The sequence below is a fragment of the Etheostoma cragini genome, chromosome 20 (genome assembly GCF_013103735.1).
Source record: "Etheostoma cragini isolate CJK2018 chromosome 20, CSU_Ecrag_1.0, whole genome shotgun sequence".
Taxonomy (NCBI): Eukaryota; Metazoa; Chordata; class Actinopteri; order Perciformes; family Percidae; genus Etheostoma; species Etheostoma cragini.
This window is the reverse complement of record NC_048426.1, coordinates 14,721,218-14,743,955: the sequence shown is the minus strand read 5'-3', so window position 1 is coordinate 14,743,955 and position 22,738 is coordinate 14,721,218. Positions and strand designations below refer to the sequence as shown.

Sequence of the window (22,738 nt, the reverse complement as noted above, 5' to 3'; positions counted from 1 at the left end):
GAGTCAATAGCTGTATTGATAGGAGTGTGAGAAAAACCTGTGCCACATTTGTTTCTCAAAAGCACATACATATTTTATTGTGAACAGCAAATGGAAACAGTGTAGCACAAAAGGAGTGGAACTGGTCCACAAATATCAGAGACCAGGAAGAAACAGTGAATGGATGCTGAAAATAGTGTCTTAAAAATAAATTCTTGGTGGTCATGTTGGGGCTAAATGAGAAGTTAAGATTTATTTAATCTTTTTGATGTTTCTATCCTGAAAACAGCTGCAGACATACACAGTTATTTTAGAAGGATTCATTTCCGGTCGTTTATTTTTAGAGATGAAAAATTACCTGAGAGAGTAGGTTGTGTTTTGATCAATAAAGCTCACTTCAAAAAGAAGCAAATATCAAGCCCCAAATATTGAAGGAGTATCACAGTGATAGCAGGGGACACTTTAACGTCACATGTGATGAACATTACATAAAATCCAGGAACATTACAGGAATAGGAAGATGGTACAACTACTCCCATCAAACCATACTTGTGTTAATAAACACAGATGAGTATCACAATATAGAATATTTAGAGACATTATGAGAGAATAAAAACAACATAAGTTACTCATGATTTAACACCACAGAGAGTATTTTATGGTGTCAGATGCCATAAAGCTTTTTGTGTTTAGGAACTTGTTTGTATGAAAGCGGTAATAAATGTTGGCTTCTTTGCTCCACACTACAAAATGCAGCCACGTTTTTTCTTTCTTAATTGAATTCAGAGCATGTGATAGTAGTTACCCGCCCCCTAGTGTTTGATGTCTGCCAAGCTCCTGGAGTGAGATAGCCCTGCTCTGCGTCCTGCCCTGCTGAGCATCACTGAAGGAATGTGAAGGTGGATTCTTGTTGTTACTAATTGTTGATGCAGCAGCCCCGAGGGTCTCTCGCATGGTGATCTGGGCTCATTCCCGCTCTCTTCGAAACTCTGTCCGCTCGGACCTACAATGATAAGCACCGAGAGTGTTTTGGAGAGTGTAGACCAGTCTTGCATCCGTATGGAGCCCCTGATGAACACGCACTTGCCGGGAAAGGCGGCGCAGACCGGTGGCAGCTGCGCTGTCTTCATGGACGGCAGCACCAAAGTGACAGCCAACGGGGTGCACGACATAGAGGACCGGATTCTGAGGATAACCGGCTACTACGGCTACAACCCGGGATACTCCAGTCATAAAAGTGAGTGTAAAGAAAACAATGCAATGCAAGTCTAGTGACCGCATTGGCGACAATTTCACCCCTTGCTTTGCCAGGTATTAGGTGGCGTGAGTTTAAAAAAAAAACACACAATTTTATGAGAATGTTGTGATGTAAATAGCCTACAGGCTTTGTGTATATTCTGCTTTACAGTAAACAGTAATCCAGCCTGTGTCCATGGTGGGTTGAAAAAGAAAACGATTTTCTTTTTAAATAGGCTATTGCAAAACCACTATTGCAAACTTAGCTAATTGGGTTTTAATAATGCCTAATATAGAGAAGCATGATGTCAATCACTGTCACTCTGCTCTGAAGGCTGGGTGATGCTAGCCCATTCATTTCTGCTACACAACAGTGGAGAGAGAGAGAGAGAGAGAGAGAGAGAGAGAGAGAGAGAGAGAGAGAGAGAGAGAGAAATAGAGAGATACAAAAAAAATCTAGCACTATCAGGCTGTGCACAAATTACTCTGGCTTTTTCCAATTCCAATTCAATGTAAATAATTTAAACTGTAACCTAATGTCCAACTGAAACACTTATGTTGGTGAACAATCACTTTGATGGCAGCCTCATATTGAATTACAAATGTTTAATTAAAACTATCAATTTCCCAAATGACAAACACAGTGGTTTCTCCTGTTATGCATGTGAATAGTGCCAGCAATCTTCTCTATAATTTGTCAACAAGGTTATGAATGAGCAATGCTCTGAATTCCGCTGACTCGGAGACAATGGCTGGGATGGGAGAATAGATCTGAGGGTGCACTTTGTTCGGGGATGATCTATAAAATATTTGCTTCCAGTTTTGTTAAAGTATTTTCAGTGCCAATGGAAACAAGGGAAAAGAACAAATATTACAATGCTCTGTGCACAGCTAATCAGTGGTTTAACAAATGGCTTTATGGTAATGAAGTAAGGGGTGCAGAATTAGATTTCATAAGGTTTGTAGTATTAGAAAAGTCAGGTTCTCACCCCTGTGGCCTATTCATTGTGTTGTGTCATCATTCTTTATTAAAGGTTGAACTGGCGCTTTTCTTAAATCAATCCCCAAAAATCTAATTTGTCATCTATCTTAGAGTCTCTTGTGTTTCAGATACTGGTACACTTTCACCCCAAATTAATTGGATTTGTCATGTAAGCTCCCTTACATCTCCCTCTGGCTGTTACGTAAAAGCACTGTTTCAAATTCATGACTTTGAGATATCTGTCTGACAAGAGATGCACTCCCAATGTTATGACGTACCTGGTCAGATCAACTATCAACCCTGGTACACTGTGACACAACGCAATACTCTTAGTAACTTGTTTTAAGTCTAAGAGGAAAAGTGAGTACGCCGATAGCAGGGCCTTATTCAATCAGTTCTGGCTGAGGCTCTGTTAGATGAGCTAAAACCACCTCAATGTTTTTTTTAGACAGAGGCTGAGGAAAAAGGAAATGAGCTGTCTTGAGCAATGTCTTTCATTAACCGCCTCCTGTTTATCAGGGGTGTCAGTTGCAGTAGATTAACCATGAATGCAATCACACTTTCATTTGTGACCATATCTACTCGTTCAGATTAATCTATTTGGAGAATATGTGATTAATGCGGGGCACTCAAAACTTTAAATTAAAAACGGATTGGAGAACTTTAACATGGCCTCTGAAACTACGGTCACTGGTATGTGTACGTTTTTGCTATAGACTATACAAGACAGAATTCATTGCTGTTCATTGGTAATTTTCAAAAGTTTAAAAGCTTTCTTATTTTAGTGACGCTTGAATGGCAAGATCCAAATTGTAAAAGTTACATATACTATCATCAAAGGCCTGATCTGATAAGACAATATTGTTCCCAATAGCGCTGCAACAATTTGTGAATTAATAGCAAAATGCATATCTTTGGTGTTTTGGACCGTTGTTGGGACAAAACAAGACATTTGAATACAATTTTGTTCCCCAAATAACAAACCTCTGTCTGTCTCATCTCATTGCCTACTCTCCACTGAAGCAGACAAAAATGAAAGATGGGGTGTCGTCTGTGATGTAATTTCAGGTATAAGGAGCAGGTGTGGATTGTAATAGCATCCACACCAATCCTTTAAACACCAGTGTAAGGGGTTATTTGATTTGAGAGACATTTCCCATTTCTCTGATGAAATACACCATCTCTAGCCCTGTGTTTCTCCATCCATCCATCAACTGATCTTTATGCATGCCAGAGTCAACAGAAGGTATTCCTCAGGGCAACAAACTTCTCACCATTTTTCCTGCTTGCATAGCTATTGAACATGCTGTTGCTGTCACTGTAAAATAGTCTGGTTATGTGCACACACTTGTCTACCTTTTAAATGTATTTGATCATTCTTAGAAACAAGAATGTGAAAAGTCAGTTCTTGTTTTACACTGCTTGCTGCCAAAAAGTGTCACATTTGTTTACTTTGTTTTGTTTACACTTTGTAAATCTTGAGTTGAGAAGCACACTTCCCCAAATCTGCTGAGTATCATTTTCCGTAGCGAGTTAGGCAAAGGAGCATGTGAATAAAACAGTAGGCTCACCCTGCCAAGCCTATGGGGTAATGATATATTTAGTAAGATTCTGGTGCCAGTTTAGTGTTGCCATCTGCATTGAATTAGAAGTTGCCTTTGAGGGGGATTGTGGACTACATTTGGTGACAGGCTGTTATGCAAAGTATGGTCATGACATAATGCTGCAAGTAAGTAATAAGGTTAATGTCCTTCTAAACAAGCAAGGCGCAATATTTCTTATTGTACCACTTCATGCAAATTCTAGTAGCTTAACTACTAACATTTGCTCAAGAGAAACAAATTGACTTTAATAAAAAGAAAAGAAAAGAACATATTCTTACAGCACCCATTTGGCTCCTGTTGGAGCAAACAACAATGGTGTGTACTGCAGTTAAATGCTTCCTCAGCATCTAAGAGAAAACCATTACAATAATTTGCTGTGTGTCTTGTTCTGAGTAGCTATTTAATCAAAAAGGGCAATTTGGTAGTGCTGGCATGCAACCCCGCTGGGTAAATAGGCATGGTGCAAGACAAATGACAGGTACTGCTTGTAGTGGCAGTCCCACTCAGTGCTGTTCACAGCCGGCATCACAGCAAGACAACAAAAACAACACACAGGTACTCCGAGGAACATTTTGAAGTAAGGGTGGGTGAGAAAAGCAACCATTTATCACAATGGGGTGTGTTGTTGTGCTCTTCAGTCTACAGAGAAAGTCTGGAGAGAAATACAAAGAAAAGTAGAAGTGCCTTTGAATCCATTTATGCTTGCACTGTTGGGTCATTCACTTTGGAAACCATCTATGTCCAGTGTTAACAGCAGGTGAATTCCTTGTATTCCTCATACATTGCCTAAAACATTCTGTGCGTGCATTATTTTGGACTTTCCCCTTTCCATGTCTGTTCAATCAGAGCTATTTATAACTAGCCTAGGGTTGAATGTGTTATGAGCTTTGCCTGAATGACTCCTGGAGTGCTTTTAGTCTCACATGCTCCTGAGAATGAGCAAAAACCTAAGGGGCTGCTGAGGTGTACTCATGCCACTGTTGTATTGATCAGACTAAATATTTTGGCTTTAGCTTTGAGACATATTTTCCTGTAAGCAATGTTCTGTAATCTAAAAGTTAAATTAAATAATTGACGGGGACAACAAGTGTAAGGTTTGTATTGGCATTTCCATTATGTTGAGTACACCAAGATGTGTCAGCAGCCGAACACTACCCTCTTGTGGTATGTAAATCCAACAACAACAACAATAAACTTCCACATCCTCCAATGAAATGCCTGACAGAAAATGTCAGTAGCCTACTTTGTATTTAGTCTAATTACTACCCCTGTGAAGCATGACAATACAAATATATATTTTTATATATCTCAATGTGTCTGCAATAGCTATTGTATTGCACACTGTGTAATTTTACATCTGCTATGTTTCAGAAGGGTTGTTTCACTCAAATCACTGAAAAACATCTAGCCAAAGCATTGGGTGAAAAACAACATTTGAATAACTCAATAACAACTAGTTTAGACCAAATTACCAACCAGTTAAAGTGGCCAAAACAAATGAGTACAATGTGAAAAAACACGGGTCATTAATTATAATATAATCCTATCACTTTGTCTTGTAAAGAGACGGACAGGGCCAGGTAAGACACCAGCATCGGAGTACTGGTTGGTAACTCGGCAAATAATGTAGCTGCCATTTCCAGTATAGTCTGCTTTGTGCTATGTACTTGATGGTAACTTGGGGCTAACTGGGTTTGTACACAAATTCACAATAGGGGCCCAACAGCGAATTGCTGGGGCCAGCCAAAAATATGTACAGTGGCTTGAGAAAGTATACACACCCATTTTAAAGTTGATGTATGAAAAAACATCTTTGGAAAATGAACTTAATGCCTTAATTCAAAAAAAATGTTAGGAAAATCCACCCTTTTAAGTACACCAATTTTCTTTGTGAATGAATGCTGTATTGTATATAAATTAAAGTTCTTCCTTAAAATACAGGGGCATAAGTCTACATACCCCTATGTTAAATTCCTGTAGAGGCAGGCACATAAATATTTTTAAAGGCCAGTTTTTTTCATGAATCCAGGATACCATGCATTCTGATAAAGTTCCCTTGGCCTTCGGAATTAAATTAACCCCGTATCATCACATAGCCCTCACCATACCTAGAGATTGGCATGGTTTTATTTCAGTTAGCTTAATAGCTGGTTTGATTTGCAATAAGAGATGATCTTATGGAAAGTTCCCCATGCCTCTCTCTATGTATGGTGAAGGGTATGTGATGATGTAGGGCTATTTTAATTCCAAAGGCCAAGGGAATATTATCAGTATGGATAGTATCCTGGATCTATGAAATAGGTGGCTTTTAAAAATAAAAATGTGCCTGCCTCTATGGGAGTTTCCCTTGGGGCGGTGTATATTTATGCCCCTTGTATTTTAAGGAAGAACATTTATTTATTTACAAAACATCGTTCGATCACAAAGAAAATTGATGTCTTTAAAAGGTTGTTTTTTTTAGTTGAGGCTTTAAGTTCAATTTCCAAAAGTTTTTTTTTCATTCCTCTTTTTATTCAACTTTAGCCTGGGTGTGTACATTTTCTCAAGCCATTGTAGTTACTGACATACAACACTACAACACGTGACCAATAGCACGGTGGCATGTGTACAGGTCAGCAGTTCTGTAACAACTATACAGAGAAATGTTGCACCTATTACTTGGAAGGTTTTTTTTCCCTGGGGCCCCTACTTTCAATAGTTGTAGTAAAATGTTCTGCAACAAATACATCAAAACCTCACCACATCAAACTGAAATTATATGCATAACAAGACCCCACTAAGGATAAATGACACCCGCCTGAATTGATTGGTAAATGATTTGAGCAAATAGTCTTGTTTAGGAATATCTATCCTCATGTCCATGTATATGCACCTGTAACGCAATCCATCATATTCACCACAAGGTGTCCTCATCTTCCAATGTAACCACATTGAGTTGAGTTGATGATAAGAGGTCTAGTGACTGGAAACTAACTCCAGTACAGTTAATATCAGCTGCAGTTAACATCCATGCCTATGTCTCTTATCTCTCCTCCTCCTCCTTTGCTCCTGGTCCCCAGTGAGATGTGATGAGTAGAAGAGTAGGGCTAAATACAAAGGAGCTTGTACCATTGAGGAGCATTTGGTTGATCTAAATGACAAAAGAGCCTGAATCGGAATAGTGCATCAGTAGAGGAGACCCACTGTTGCTATGGAGGTGAAGAGAGAGGATTCTGTACTATTTTGTGCTTTGATCTCTGATGCAACAGTACAGTACCATTGTGTTACAACACTCAGTTTCCTGTTTGATTATTTACACCTAGTTATGTTATCATCACGATGTTCATTTTGTGTTGAAGTAGTTTTAAAGATGTATTAATTCAACTTTATGGAGATTTTTTAGCAGTAGTTTGTGGTGCTGTTGAATTATAATGGATGAAGAGACAGAAAACCAATGAAGAGACTCAATAAATAATCTTCTGTTTTTTTCACCTGCTGACGTGAAGAAAAACAAAACAGTGATGAACTTGTGATATGTAAAGCTAAACGTACCTATATCTTAAAAAAAACAATATAGAAATACACAATAGAGAACAATCACTCTCAGTCCAAGCACACATGCTTTCTCTTTATCTGACAGCAATCAGCATCCTGGGCTCTGCTGACCAGGTCTTTTTCTGTTCCCCTTCCTGTCTAGCTGTTGGCTCGTCATCAGCTAGGCTATTTATAAGTGTAACCCTCCTTGTCTTAGTGATTCATGCCCCCAGCTCATTCCCTAATTACACCTAACCAAACATTGAGCCAACATTTTCATCAAGCCTCATTCCCACAACATCACTTAATGCACTAGTGTTAAACTCATTCTCTCCTACTGTCTGACCATGGGAATTAAGTGGCTTGCACCTTGGCTGTGTTACTGGAACATGGCCCTGCATTTTTTTTCTTTTGTACCAAGCTAAACAATAGCTTGGCTGTCTCTCAGAGCCTGAGGAATGCACAGAGAAGTACTTCGATCTGCTATGCTCTCTATAAAAGTGCCAGAGATTTGGTTGATAGAGAGAGAGAGGGAGAGGGCGTAGGTTGATACTGATATAAAGACAGAAAACCTGGAGCAAACGTGGTTCATCTATTATTCTTAACATACCAACATACACATTGCATTTACAAAATGTTCCTTTTTTTTTGAGTGCTTTCTATTTCAGGTCATAGTGCTAATGTCTATGGCTGGGCTAGTATTGACTTCATTGGTGAGAGGACATTACGAACTGCAAGGCCTCATGTGTCTAATTCCATACAGGAGACACTTCAAGTCGTTGATACAAAGGCCTAAGCAATATCTAGGTCCATTAAACCTCTTGGCAGATAAACCACAGCTGGAGATAGAACGACCGGAGGGCTTTCCTTGAGATGGAAACTCCTGACCACAGTCCTGAGGGTGAGGCAAAGACTGACCCTCCTAAGGTCCGCACCTTCTGCCGATGAGAGGTTTTCCCTTGACTGTGCAAAAGTGATGAAAACAACATATTGAAATCTTACTGTTAGTCTGTGTTAAAAGGAAAACTCTAGTGCAGAATATTTTACTTAAGTAATAGTAAAGAAGCACCAGTCAAAAGTGTGTATGATGGTAATGAAGCATGGCATTTGTAAGGCAGAGCACAGAAGTCGTGCCTGCATTAAGCGGTTTCCATCATGGAAACCAACACAATCACTGGCCCAATCACAGCTGTGTGGCTATCAGCTAACTAGCAACATCTAATCATATTCATGCAGGGGGGCAGTGCCGGCAACATAATGTGATACTTCTCACTATTACTTTGCTGACACATTCATGCCAACACTGTTTGCACTCAACCACCACAACATGTTCTTTTTTGGTATTGCGGATTTATCTCAGATTGTTATGTCAAGTATGTTTATTAAGAAGCAATTAGTTCTCCCAGCAGAATCCAGACTCCTCCCTTATAAAGCAGAGCAGTTTTGTAAAACCAGTTGCTGTTTTCACACACTGGAGAAATGATTTTCTGTTACTTTTAGGTGAATTAAGTACCACAGCAGGCCCAACTGAACTCTAAGTTCAACTCGTCTCCAGCAGTGCCTCTTCACTTGCTAGTTGGTGGGTGATGCAGCTCTCTACAAGCAACATTACATTACAAAGTGTCAAGTTACTGACATAGTGAGCAGTGCTTTAATGTTGGTGATCCAGATGCTTCTAGGTCTAACTACTGTTAGCAAGTTTGAAACCTAGCAATGCATTATGTATTTGATGCTTTAAGGAGGTTTTGCATGTACAGTCTTCTACTCCCAGCTGTCAGATGGATTTGGTGAAATAAATACTTTAGTACCATTCCCTCTAGTGCTGTAAAGTCTCACACAATGAAAATAGTCCACATGATGTAGGCCTACATACTTTTCAAATTTGACTGAAGAGCAGTATTTAAGAAAATTTTACTTCCTTTCTACTACTGCTAGAGAAAAGACAAACATGCAGGTACAATAAGTTCTGATACTGAATCTGTCCAATAAAAAGCAACGTGATCAGAGTTTGTATGTATGCATGGGACTATCATGTCTCTATAATAGTTGTCTTTTACATAGCTCTATTAATTAATGTTAATGTGGTGAAAGCAACAGAAGAGAGCTCTACTAATAATCTGACTCTCAAGGAGTAGTGAAGAGCAGGAGATGTGCCAAGAAGAGAGAGAGAGAGAGTCATTGGAAGATGGAGGACAAGAGTATAGAGAGAGAGACAGGGAGGAAAGGAGTGAGAAGAGCCTGGTCAGGTAGAGAGGTGAGGGGAGGGAGGAGGAGGGAGAAAAGGAGGGGGCAGCAGCTAACGCAGCATAATTAGTCGGGCTGCTTGGTTACCTTCCAAACAAAGCTGCTGATTTGTGGAGCAAAAGAAGAGGAGGGGAAAGAGAGACAGAAAAGAAGAGGGGGAGGATGGAAAGAGATGAAGGGAGTGATTGCACTATGCCACACACACTTGAAGCTCAGTCTCCCTTGGAGACAGTGGCAGCGCTGGATCACGGCATGACAGGGAAACAGTAGAGTCTCCACTTCACTTTCACTGAGCTATCTCCACTGAGCTGTGTCACTACCCAGTCAGTCAGTCAGACAGAGAGAGAGACAGCGAGAGAGACAGAGCACCCGTAACAGTAAACATTGAGAACGCTAAGCTGAAGAGTAACAGAGTCAGGACTGGAGTGCTGGGAAGAAGACAGAAGAGTTTGACAGAGAGCTGGGGAAGTGGGGCAATCAAGAGGGTGAAGAAGAAGCGGTGGAGTCTGGAATCTGAGGATGCGCGGAGCTAGCAGGAGGAGCTGCTGAGTGTGCAGCAGCAGCCAGGGCGCACGCACGCACACACACACAAACACACACACACACACACACACTTCTCAGGGAAGGACAGTGTGTTGTGCCCCCAGTGGAGGATGAAGAAGCACTCAGCCCGGGTGGCTCCTCTCAGCTCGTACAGCACTCAGGTCCTGACCTGCCCCATCTCTGAAGGTAAACTGAAAAAAACAGAGAGGCCCAGGACACCATTTAGACTAAACTATGTATATTGTATGTGTAATGTTAACATGAACAGAGTTATTGGAAGCATTAGCCTAGATAGGCAGCTTAAAACTATGAAGTACACATTATATTGTACACTTGACAACATATTTCCCATAAGGCATCACATGCGCTGAAGTTTCATACAGGCCTAGAGTTTATGGGAATTTATATGTTGTGTTTTAAGTAGATCATGTGGTATCACAAAGTAAAATCTAAGAGAAATCAGCAAAGCGCAGCCATTGAATCGAACTATTGAACTATTTTTTCCACTTTGACTTTTTGCCCTTTGGATGTTTTTTAAAAAACATACACTTTGTATAACTTCAGTTTCCTGCTGGCAGAGTTGAGAAGCTAAATGGGTTGACAGGAAGCGTAGTTGTAGCAGCAGCATGTTTTTGGCTGACCAGCACTAATGTACAATAAAACAGGCCCAAGTCAGCTGGTTTCACATCTCTTCATCTGTCTTTCCTTCATATAACTGAGCATTTCTACGCCCCACTCTTCAGCATCCTTATTCTTAAAAGTCTTGAACTTCACCTAAATCCCTCCACCTTTTACTTTTGCAACAAAGATTACAGAGTGACACTGCCAATCTCCTTTTTTATTACTATAAACAATACCATGTCACATCTTTAGACCTAACTTAGATACAGGCTTATTGCTGTTTGACCTCTAGTAAGCCTGCCTTACGCTGCAGACATGACTGTGAGCTTCATATTGGATTTGGCCGGGGCCCTTCCATCAATGTCACTGGCATGCAGTGTCAGTGGCAGGGGGTAAAACACAAAATTGATTGAAATGTGAGGTTTGACTAGCATAGTGTGTCACACAGAGTGGATAAGCACAGTTAATGGGTACCAGTTGTGTGTGATTCTATGCAGCGCTGTGATTTCTGTAATGCATAATGTTCACGCAGAGCCATAGTGAACTCGTCAACTATTCCATGTGTTAATATAAATACTATTAGAAATAGCCTTAAGAGTATAAACTATGTGTATTCTTGTTTGACAAAGGTGGAAAGAAGCTTGTCCCAAATTTGGTCACATACTTAAGCAGGTATTATGTTTTGATGTGTTGTGAAGAGTCTATATTTTAATATTTAGGCAATTATTCATACTCTTTTATAGTTGTCAGGCAATATTGTTTCCTTTGCAACTTTTTAACAGTAACTTTAGTCAGCAATATCTCTGTCTGTAGAATACAATTTTGTTAAGGAGAGCTGCCTTTTGAGGCATGGGAAAAGTAGAGGTATCATATTACTACATCTTGGCACCAGATCAGCCTGTAGTGGCTTTCTTCCTGAGGACAGAAGAGCCCATATCCAACACTAAAAGCTTTAGGTTTTTGACTGTACTATAATACATGAACCATTTTTGCATGGTGGTCAAGGAAAAGCAGATATAAAGAAAAAAAGAATAAAGGTGTTACGTCTTCTCTCTTGCATAAATATCAGAGCTCAGTTTTTTTCCAGCTAGCAACCACTAGGCTCATTAGATTGATTAATCCTTGGTGTGACAGAATGTAATTAGACCAAATCCCTAGATGATCCTGTAGAAAACAAACTGTATCGATGTTGAACATTATGCTTTCACCATATTCTATCTGAGGTTTCTGAGGTGATGATCAGTGTGTAATGAACTGAACTTAACTGAACTTGCTCAGTTTCCAGTGGGAGCTGTTAGTTTTACACTTTTTGGATGCTAAAAGTTTATAATTGTGACATAGTTGTAAGGTTGTATGAACTCCTGCTTGAAACATGGTACTTTGAATGAATGTACTTTGAAAAAAACATAATGAGCTTTAAGAATACACATTTACCTTCTAAACACCTTATATGGCTTTATTTAAATAACTTTTTGAGAGAGGTATAATTTTCCAAAATTTCACTAAAAAACTAATATTGGAGAAAAGCCCAAACTAGGAATACAAATTTGTGTAACTAAAGTGTGTTTTTTGCTCTCTCAACCCACATTCATCTTCTGGCAACCCCTCAGATGGATGGATGGATGGATGGATGTATAGATGTATAGATAGATAGATAGATAGATAGATAGATAGATAGATAGATAGATAGATAGATAGATAAAACATTATTGTCCACCTGGTGGCAATTTGTCTTTGGCTTATCTTGTTACTTCTAGACAACAGGTGGCCTGACCCTTTGTTTGGAAACCACTGGGTAGATGAAGTAGTAAAAACAAGCTATATCATAACTGGTTAACATAGTTAAATGCTAATTATTATAACAGCCTAATAATGTAAAATAAGATCAGTCACCGGGGCCAGTTCTCTGTAGAACAAGTACCTTATTAGGATGTTGGATGCAGGACTTTTACGTGAAATTGGGCATTTTTACATTGTGGTGTAGGTTACTTATCTTAAGTAAAGGATCTGGCTACTTCTTCCACCATTGCACTAATGTGACTCTAATCTGTGACTTTATATTCACCATTGTTACTCGGGGATAACAGTCACAGACATGACTTAGCTTTAATACTCTTACTCGGTGCCAGCAATGATCTCATGCATCTATTTAGCTTGTAAAGTAAGTTTAGTAAGACTATAGAGTTCTTTTCTGAACAAAAGAAGTGGCAACTTAGTTTCAGGGTGGAGAGAGACTTCAGATGATACAAAGTGGCATGTCATCACTCTAAATGCTTTCCACAGACAAACAAAACTGCTACCACTATTTTGTAATCAGCTACTTGATCAAAGAGTTTGTGATCCACACAATGGGTTTCTTTTGAATGAAAGGAATACTTATTTACATGTTGGTACAAACCACTTTCATTAGACCTATAGAGATATAACTTGTACTATGGGTACAAGTTCCAGTGCTTGCTGGGCTCTAGTGTCTGTAACCATGGTGGAACGCAGAGCTTCAAATGCTGAGCTAGCAAAGAGAACACAGGCAGTAAACATCCAGCACATGTCATCTTTTATTCCTGCCCTGGTGTAAATTGATCGCACTGTGCTCTTAAAGAACAGATCTTAGCTCTCTCTGGAAATGCTCACAGACAGACACACACACACACACACACACACACACACACACACACACACACACACAACCACACACACACACCTTCACATATTACACAGCATAGTTAATGTCCAGACATCCCACAGTCCATTAAGGCAACAACTGTGGCATAAGATTAGAGATAAATCCCCTCTATCAATCCATCTAACTATCAATCAATCTATCTATCTATCCATCTATCTAATTTGGAGTAATTAATCTGGTGATACCGTACCGCTTTCTGAGTTACTCTATACAACTGTTTTCATGTTCCAATATATCGATAACATTTTCATAGCAGGACTGTACCAACAGTCCAAAAACTGTCTGCCAAGGTTGACATGACTTTCTTGTGGAATGTCAGGAGGTTAGGTTTACTCTTGCTATCTGGGCATCAGGTTTCTGTGCACACCTGACTGCAATAGGTGTGCAGTATATGTGCTGCATCATGAGGCAACTAAGCTATTTATGACATGCACAACCACAATGCTAGCCTTGTTGTCTGCATCAGCACCTTTACAGCAGGAAAATGCAAACTGTTGGAGTGACCACTAAGGGCAATTGATCAATAAATGCAAAGTCCTGGATACCAGCCAGGGAGACACAAGCTACATCCTGTATGCCCAGCAGTCCCACTAGAGCTTTGAGCTAAATACTAATGTCGGCATGCTGTCGTGGTCACAAAGACAGCGCTAACATGCCGATGTTACAGTAAGCACGTTTAATGTTTACAATGCTCATCCTCTTAGTTTGGTATGTCAGCTTAACTTGTTAGAATTAGCGAATTAGAACAAATAAGAAAGTTCCAGTTCAGGCAGATATAATTAGTTGATTATGTATGTGGTACAAATTAAAATTTGGAGCTGATGATGGCACTAGATTTAAAGTTAGGGATTTTCAAAGTTATTCGAATTCATGAAAGATAGTGACAGATATTTCACTGAAAATCACAAATGTGAACGTCATGGCAGCACTACAGGAAAAATCGGATGATTCCCAAATTCATTGGGCTTTATCCTTTCAATGCCATGGATATCTGTTCCAAATGTCAAGGCCATCCATCAAGACGTTTAAGAAAAAATGTCAACATCATGGTCAGGAGGATCATCAATAAAAGTTATTATTGGCTTTTGAACAGTAAGTAGAGCCCACATGCAGAGATGCTACAATGCAGTTAATGTTATTGTCAATTCTCCTATTGTCTCGCACCAGGAGGGGATGGTTCAGAGTCTCAGGCAGACACACCAGGCAGTGAGACCAGCGAAGAGAGCCGCTCCTATCAGGCATGTACCAACACAGCTCTGAAGGTGCTGGGTGGTCTGCTGCTGGTGCTGGGTGTCTCCTCTTCCTGGGTGGGTACCACTCAGGTGGTTAAACTGACCTTCCAGTCCTTCTCCTGTCCCTTCTTCATCTCCTGGTTCAGCAGCAACTGGAACATCCTCTTCTTCCCAATCTACTACTCGGGACTCGTTGTTACCACACGGGAGAAGCAGACTCCCATACAGAAATTCAGGTAAACTGCCAAAAATAATCATTCAGAGTTCAGAAAACATTTATTTGAGAAAAGCAAAATCTGCTAATCTAAATTTTGCAATACCTGTTTGCCATTGTTACTGTTTACTGATACGCTGACAGACAAAAGATTAACAGATGTGTCAGTGAAGTTCGTCATCAAAATCAATAGGAATAGTACTTTTAATTGTGTTCATGTTTAACAAACTAAAGTAACAATCCCAATGTAGTACACAAGATTATATGTTTTCCAGTATACCAATTATCAGTTTAAAAACTCAATTATTGGCCTCCTAGAGGCCGTCCAGCTCTTTACACTAACCTGGAACACATGTTAAACCACCCTTCTGTCCATGAGGAACTAAGCAACCAATATTTCCATCCTAAAAGCTTGGTCTTCTTTATTGCAAGGCAAACAAACAAAAACGCTGTTCCAAGAGAAAGAAAATGTGTTGACATCACTTCCTTTAACCTTCTGTGGTTTGCTCTCTCAAACAGGGAGTGCAGCAAGCTCTTTGGGGAGGATGGGATGACTCTCAAGCTTTTCGTAAAGAGAACAGCACCCTTCTCAATCCTCTGGACACTGACCAACTACCTGTACCTCATGGCTTTGAAGAAACTCACCGCCACGGATGTCTCTGCCCTCTACTGCTGCCACAAAGCTTTTGTTTTTCTCTTGTCCTGGATTGTTCTCAAGGACCGTTTTATGGGTGTTCGGGTCTGTATGAAAACACCAACAATGATAATAATACTTTCAAGTGTTTCTGTCTCCTGAAGGGGATATTGACACTGATTGCTCTGAATCTCTACCTACAGATAGTGGCCGCCATCATGGCCATCACAGGAATTGTCATGATGGCTTATGCGGACGGTTTCCATGGCGATTCCTTTGTGGGCGTGGCATTGGCGGTGGGCTCAGCCTCCACATCAGCTCTCTACAAGGTTAGACTACATTACAGTTTGAACCACTTGTGTGATTGCCTTTGCACTGACTTTATATACTTGTATAGTCACTCAGTGCTGTAAATTAATTGTCTACTCACAATCCAGGTGCTGTTCAAGATGTTCCTGGGCAGTGCCAGCCTTGGCGAAGTGGCCCACTTCCTTTCAACCATGGGCTTCTTCAACCTCATCTTCATCTCCTGTGTGCCCCTCATCCTCTACTTCACCAAGGTAGAGCACTGGGGCTCACTGTCCTCACTGCCATGGGGGTACCTGTGTGGAATGGCAGGATTGTGGCTGGGTGAGAGTGCATATATATCTTTGTAGAACAAAGAGTGAAGATCATGGTTTGACCCTTGAATGCTTTTTGAATTAATTTTAGGGTTTCAGTTAACAGTTGTTTTCATTGTTGATTACTTTGCCAATATTTTCTCTATTGCAGGTGGCTTGTGGAGTTGTCTTGTAAACAGACGTTTAGTGTTTTTCACTAAAATGAATTGAAACCTTGAGGAACAAACGTGTTAAATGCATTTTCTTCCTCATAATATCTCAGGTTAGGGGACCCCCGACTAAAAACATTGCTCCATATTACTACAAAAAAAACTCCACAAGGTACCTTCAATCAACACCCTGTAGTTAATTCTACAAAATGTCAGAAAATGAGATAAACTCCTGGCAATTTCCCAGAGCCCTGGTTGACATATTTAAATTGCTTTTTTTGCCTCACCATCAGCTCAAAACAAGAGGATTTTCAGTTTATAATCATAGAAAACAAACAAAAAGAAGCAATTCTTCATATTTGGGAAGCTGGAACTAGTGATCCGTGTTCGGTGTTTTTGCTGAAAAACATATGTATTGAATGATTAATCGATTATCAAGATTGTTGCTAAATTATTTTCTGCTGATTGACTTATTGATAAATCAACCAATCGTTTCAGTTGTAATTAATTTGTACTCTAATGTTTTCAACCTATTGATGTCTTTCTAGTGTTCAACATCTTGGTCCATGTTGGTGTTGTGCTGACGTACCCCATTCTCATCTCCATAGGGACACTGCTCAGTGTGCCAGGCAATGCAGGTAGGGTTTCTTCATGTGGCTCAAGTATTACCTACCATTTCTGAATATTATGGTGGAAATTAATACAGTATGATCGAGAAAATGAGAGTAAATGGCCACACACACTGTGGTTTTGTGATGAGATGTCAGTACTTAGGGCCCCTGTAGCAAACAGATTACACAGCAAGTTTGGCTCTCTTGTCCTGGAAACCCAATCATCAATGTGCCTCAACAGAACCTGCAACTATCCTTTCGCCGAGGGAGGATCAGGTTGCTAAGGCGACACTAAATGCCTGCAGACAAGTTATTTTCTTTAACTACGATGGACTGTATGAAGGTCAGGGGGCTACGGCAACTTGTCCAAGGGCTCCAGACCGCAAAGACACAGAGGATAAAGTGGATGGCTTATGCTGCTTATAAGCCGCATTTGCTACACTTATCCCCATACAGCCGCAGTGTCCTGTGGTTTATCTTACTTTATGTAATTAATCTAAATTTGTTTTTGTTTCTCCCACACCCTCCTTCCCTGTCCTTCTCTTCGGCTCCCTCTCTTGTTCCTGTCTTTCACCTGCTGTAGCTGTAGATGTTTTGAAACATGAGGTGATCTTCAGTGTGGTGCGCCTGTCAGCCACTTGCATCATCTGCCTGGGCTTCTTGCTCCTGCTGCTGCCAGAGGAGTGGGACTCAGTCACGCTGCGTTTCCTGGCCAACATTGCAGACAAGAAGTCGGAGGAACATGGCGAGGAACTCACAGAATCCAGCGTCCAAACTCGAAGTCGCAGTCGAGCAAATGGCACTGTCTCCATTCCCTTGGCATGACATGGCTGAGCTCTGCTAGAAGCTTCTGCTAACCAGTCTTAAAGCCCTCTGCTCATGTTCCTCCCTGACTTTGTGGCGGGAGGTTCGGTCCACATGGACTCTCGCCTGTCAGGAAGACAGGAAGTATTGTCTTGAACTTCCATCTGGAGAAGGATTGTTGCATCTTTGTCTCCATCACTGCAGGAGGGAATGAAGAACATTCATGATTTTTGCTAATTGAAAGGGTGGAAAGTGTAATTTACTTTCTTGAAATACTTGCCACGCTCACTTTTGTTCCTCGCACGCACCCAAACCAAGCGCTGACTGGCGTCACCTGACCTGCTCTGCGGACTGTATTCTGTGAATATAAATATTGGCAGGGCCAATTTGGCTCAATCTTATGTGTATTTACATTATTTGTTTAGAGCTGTATCAATAAGAGTATTATTTTAAGTCTTATTGAATAGTATTATATACAAGAATGGCAATTATACTTTGTGTAATGTACAGGCTCTTTTGGTTTTATAATTAAAGACTTAAAACTCATAATTATAACAGTATATTGCTTGTTTAACTAAGGACCACATGAATGTGGCTAATTCCTGAGTTTCTAAGAATATATTAAAACAGCTTTCATTTTCTCAGTAAAGTGCTGTCTAAGTCAGCACTGACAAGGATGCATACAACGCTTGCAAAGCTTCAAAAACACCCCTAAATAAATTCCCATTAGAAATTTGTATTGTTCTTTACTTTTATAAAAAATACTATTATAATAATCATAATTATGAATACTATTTTTATCTGTGCTGTTGGGGTGGACAAGGACTCCTGGCTCTCCCACTTCAACATGAAAAATGCAAAATGACCTGGTCTAAGACACAGATTTTGATGTTAAAGTAGGTTTAAGGCTGCGATAATCAACTTTGGGCCCATGGACCACTCTTTTAATTCACAATGAATATAAATTGATTCACACTGGGAATTGTTTTTGTACTTTAAATGTAAATAAGGTAACAGAATGCATTAGAACGCATAAAATTAAAGCTTATTTATTAAAATAAAGTGCCAGAGCGGAGCATCCCTAAGCCCCAAATGTCCCAAAATCCATCTGCCTCTGAGTACACCTGATCTCAGTCATATTCTTATTATTTATAATGAGCTGTTACGAGCTTTTTAATCTTTATTCATTGTATCTGTTTGTTTGACTGTCATTTTGCAATTTTTTGTAACCATTTTTCAAAACTTAAACTGTGATACAGCCCTGTAAGACTGTATAACAGACAAACATTGTTTCAGTCATGTACTTTGTATCATGACCAGATATTTTTAGCAGAACTTAGCAGCGTGGTTTATACAGTAATCTGTTAAGTACATTGCATTGATTTAGCCGCGATGACTTTGCAGAATTCTCCCACTCTATAATATATTATGCAATGCTTTTCTGTGCTGCACTTACCTTACACACACACACACACACACAAACACACAAACACACAAACACACACACACACACACACAGGCGCACACACACTGCAAACTGAAGAAGATTAAGAAGGATTGTCTATACTATCATTTATCCTCTTTTACATATCCACACAATCTGTGGTATTAATGCATACCTACCTATCTGCCTGGCATTGGAAAATGTCCACGGGACATAACACTGTAATAGGCACTTGTCAAAATTACTTTTTAAGCGTCACATAACATGGTTGCAAAAATGTAGTGCAAATAGTGGTGTTGAGATGACGAGGGTGTCAGGAGAATTATTTTGTGTCTTTCTACATCACTCTTCGTAACACACACACATGCACACACACTCCCAAGAGTCTAACACCACAGTGTCATTATGATTGCTGGAGTGCAGTCAGTGAGTTGAGATCTCTAATGAAGCATTTGCTGAGATGACACTTTCAGCTAAACAACTGCAATGACAATTGAGCCAGAAGAAGCAGAGGAATGTGTTATGTTCAAATCCTAATTTCACGATATAGTAGTTCTGCTGAATTCTGATAAGAGATGGTAATCAGAAAGGGGATTTGTGTAGTGGATGTAAAATACAGCTTTAGCCGCAATAACAGATTTGGTACGTTCCTATTGGATAGGGTTAGACAGAATATGATAAAAATGTGAAAAGGGAAAAATTACAAAAATTTGATAAGTTAAAATAAGATATTATCATATTACAGGTTGAATGCCAATCTGCATCATTAGCTAAAAAAGGGCCAGCAATCAGCATTTTAAAAAGTAACATGAGACAACTGATACTGTGTGCCTGAAAGAGGCCAAAACAGTGTCCAAACTGCAGATGCATCAATGAAAGAAAATAAATAATTTAACGATAAGACTGTCAGCATGCTAAAATGTCAAGAAATACTGAAAAATGACTGAATGATTGAAATGAATGTTGAAATCTTTGAGGTAAATGCTCATATCAGAATGCTAACTTGTTCACAATGCTAACACACTGACGTTGAGTTTAATTTGAACAATAGTAGTTTACTGTGTTTGCATGCTACCACTAATTCAATCTACAGCTAAGGCTGATAGGAAAGTCATTAGCTTTGCAGGCATTGGTTCATAAACCAAAGCATTTAACAGATATTTGCAAGAAGAAAATACAGTGGATTACCAAAGTCAGTATGATACATCCTGCAGGGACCATGATTGTCTGCACTAAATTTCACCACAATCCATCTTAAAGTTGTTAAGACATTACCTTTTCAACCCACAAAGTTATGGGCTGGCAGACCAATAGATTGACAATGCTGTCCCTAGAGCCATGCTGTTTGAATGGCTAATTACCAAAATAATGTAATATATAAAGGGGAACCGATTGAAAACAATCACCACATAATCTAGGCTACCAAAAACCTACAAACTTTACCAACAAAGAAGAACATAAGTCTTATTTTTAATATAACCAACAGAGATCTGCAGTACAGTATGCAAGGGGCCGATAAAACTACCTGAAATGCAACGCGATAGGACCAACCTTTGTAACAGTGTTTGTCAACCCCCTGTGGATTTCTGAGTACTCATGAAGTCACATTTTTCATTCTGTTAACAATTTCCCCAAGAACCTGACTCTCTACTCATCCCTCTGTGCTTTCAAATATGGAAAGGGTGCAGCAGGGAAATAACAGGTTCTTTCGAGCATTAACTTATGAGTTACAAAGTAACCTGTAGGGAGAGTTGCCATAGAAACCTAGCTCATTACGAAGTCAAGTATGAAGGCAGAGATGAAGTACACCTACTCCTGTAACCACTACCAAAAGTGTTTACTGCATTTGTACTTTGTACTCTGACACCAGACAGAGATGCTTCGCGACAAATATTAAGTTCGCAGGTTAGCAGGGGAGATGTGAGGGCCACCAGGTTTGTTTGGAAGCAGCTGGAAGAAATGGGACAAGTTGGAGAGATGATTTTGAATGTAAAGTTATTCTTTAATTGACAAAGTTTTAATAGAAGAGGCCAAAAATCCACAGGGAATTGATAGCTACGTGGAAAGTCAATATAACCAGTGGACCTTCAGTAACACTAAACCTGAAGAAAGATATACTAACTTTGAACTTTTCTCACTATTAAGAGTGTTTCAGCTTGCCAGCATTAGAACAGGGAGTGAGACAATGGGCTCCACAAGCTCCAGACCCAGGCTGAGCAAAGCAGCTGCATGTAATATACTACAAGAAGAGGGGGCAAAGCCTGAACCACAATGGACTCTCCCTGCTCTGGAGCTGCCATCAGGATCTCTGGGACAGAGAAAGACAATCTTACCTCCCATGAGACACGAAATAACTCTATCCTCATTCTCAGGTTAGTAAGTCTCCTGGCAATAATGTATCATTCACACTCAGGCTTTTGTCAATTTTACAGACCACTCTGTTTTGTGATACTGATTCTGTAGATAACAGTGTGTGTCTGTGTGTGTTGTAAGAACCATGCTTTGCAGAAAACCTCCCACCAAAGCAAAGTAACAATTCAAGCATTATTCACTCCCATCTACCCCAACGACCCCAGGTTAGCGCAGCAAAATCAGCTGCCTAATATAGTAGTGTTAACTTTAACAGGTTATCCTTGTTGCCTAATTCTCATGAGAAGTTTCTCATCTGTTCAATCCTATGCTGTGACATCATTTTTCATTATTGTTCCTGACTGGTTGTGATTTTTACCAAGACATGCCTTCATTATCTCTCCTCAGGCATTGCAACCACTGGCCCGTCAAATTGGCCACACAAGCACTGCCAGTCAAATTGCCATGATAATAAACATATCGCTGCTGACTGTCCCAGTGTCACTGCGGCTGCCCCATGCCATCTCAAAACCCAATAAGGAATTTGATGTTTGTTGCAGGGCAGGAACTGCAGAGATAGGGGTGTCCACCTGTTTTCTGCAGTCAGTCAGACAGGATACTCCAGCACCGGCAGAATGATTCAGGTAAAGCATCTTGACTGTCTATCAATAATTCAGATCATGCATTTCTATGTTAAGACAAAATTAAAATGTGCAACAGTACTCACAAGAGATGGGGGAAAGAAAGAGGGAGGAAAGAGAGAGAGAGAGACAGCTGTGAGTGTGGGCACTTCTAGTCCCAATGGATCTGATTAAAGCAAAATGGAAAGTAGGGCGTTCTACAGTTATGACTGGTCCTCGATAGACTCTATTTTCAGGGTACAGTGTACAGGGAACAGAAAACCCCCCACTATTAGATACAAGGTTGAAAACGCAAAGAAAAGTGTTGACAGTCACATGATGGTTTTTCCATATGTCTGTCCATAGGAGATATTTTTATCAAACTATAATTCCCATTGAGCATGCACTAGCTTAATCTTTATAACAATGTCTATATTTTTCTTCTGAAATGTAGTGAAATTGCTATCTAAAGAAGCATTAAATATAAAGACAGGTGCCTCAAATTGTATTTTAGTACAGCGTTACAGTGTACTAGATGTTCTTAGTTACTTTTCACCACTGGTTTCGTACTGTATGGCCTTGTGGTCTTTCTAGGGAGGATTCCTAGAGGCCCAGACAGCTCTCACACAACAGGCTCATCGACATCGGCGAGCTTG

General features: G+C 39.9%; 1 protein-coding gene across 2 annotated transcripts; it reads left to right on the top strand.

Annotated features, from left to right (window-relative positions):
* Positions 1-803: 803 nt before the first annotated feature.
* Positions 804-18,406, top strand: slc35f4 (solute carrier family 35 member F4). Of its 2 annotated transcripts, none has more exons than XM_034859014.1 (7): positions 804-1,216; positions 14,573-14,873; positions 15,371-15,590; positions 15,689-15,814; positions 15,923-16,115; positions 16,803-16,892; positions 17,449-18,406. In XM_034859014.1, exons 1-7 carry the CDS (start codon positions 988-990, stop codon positions 17,688-17,690), a joined length of 1,401 nt encoding a protein of 466 aa, XP_034714905.1. In that variant the 5' UTR covers positions 804-987; the 3' UTR covers positions 17,691-18,406. The 2 variants fall into 2 exon arrangements, with proteins under 2 accessions (XP_034714905.1, XP_034714906.1); XM_034859015.1 differs by lacking the exon at positions 804-1,216 and adding an exon at positions 9,739-10,287.
* The last annotated feature ends 4,332 nt before the right edge of the window (positions 18,407-22,738 follow it).

Excerpts from the sequence above, each read along its gene's own strand:
- slc35f4 (XM_034859014.1), top strand. The coding sequence starts at position 988 with ATGATAAGCACCGAGAGTGTTTTGGAGAGTGTAGACCAGTCTTGCATC. Across the intron at positions 15,815-15,922 it reads CCACATCAGCTCTCTACAAG|GTGCTGTTCAAGATGTTCCT; the intron begins GTTAGACTACAT and ends CTCACAATCCAG. Across the intron at positions 16,116-16,802 it reads AATGGCAGGATTGTGGCTGG|TGTTCAACATCTTGGTCCAT; the intron begins GTGAGAGTGCAT and ends ATGTCTTTCTAG.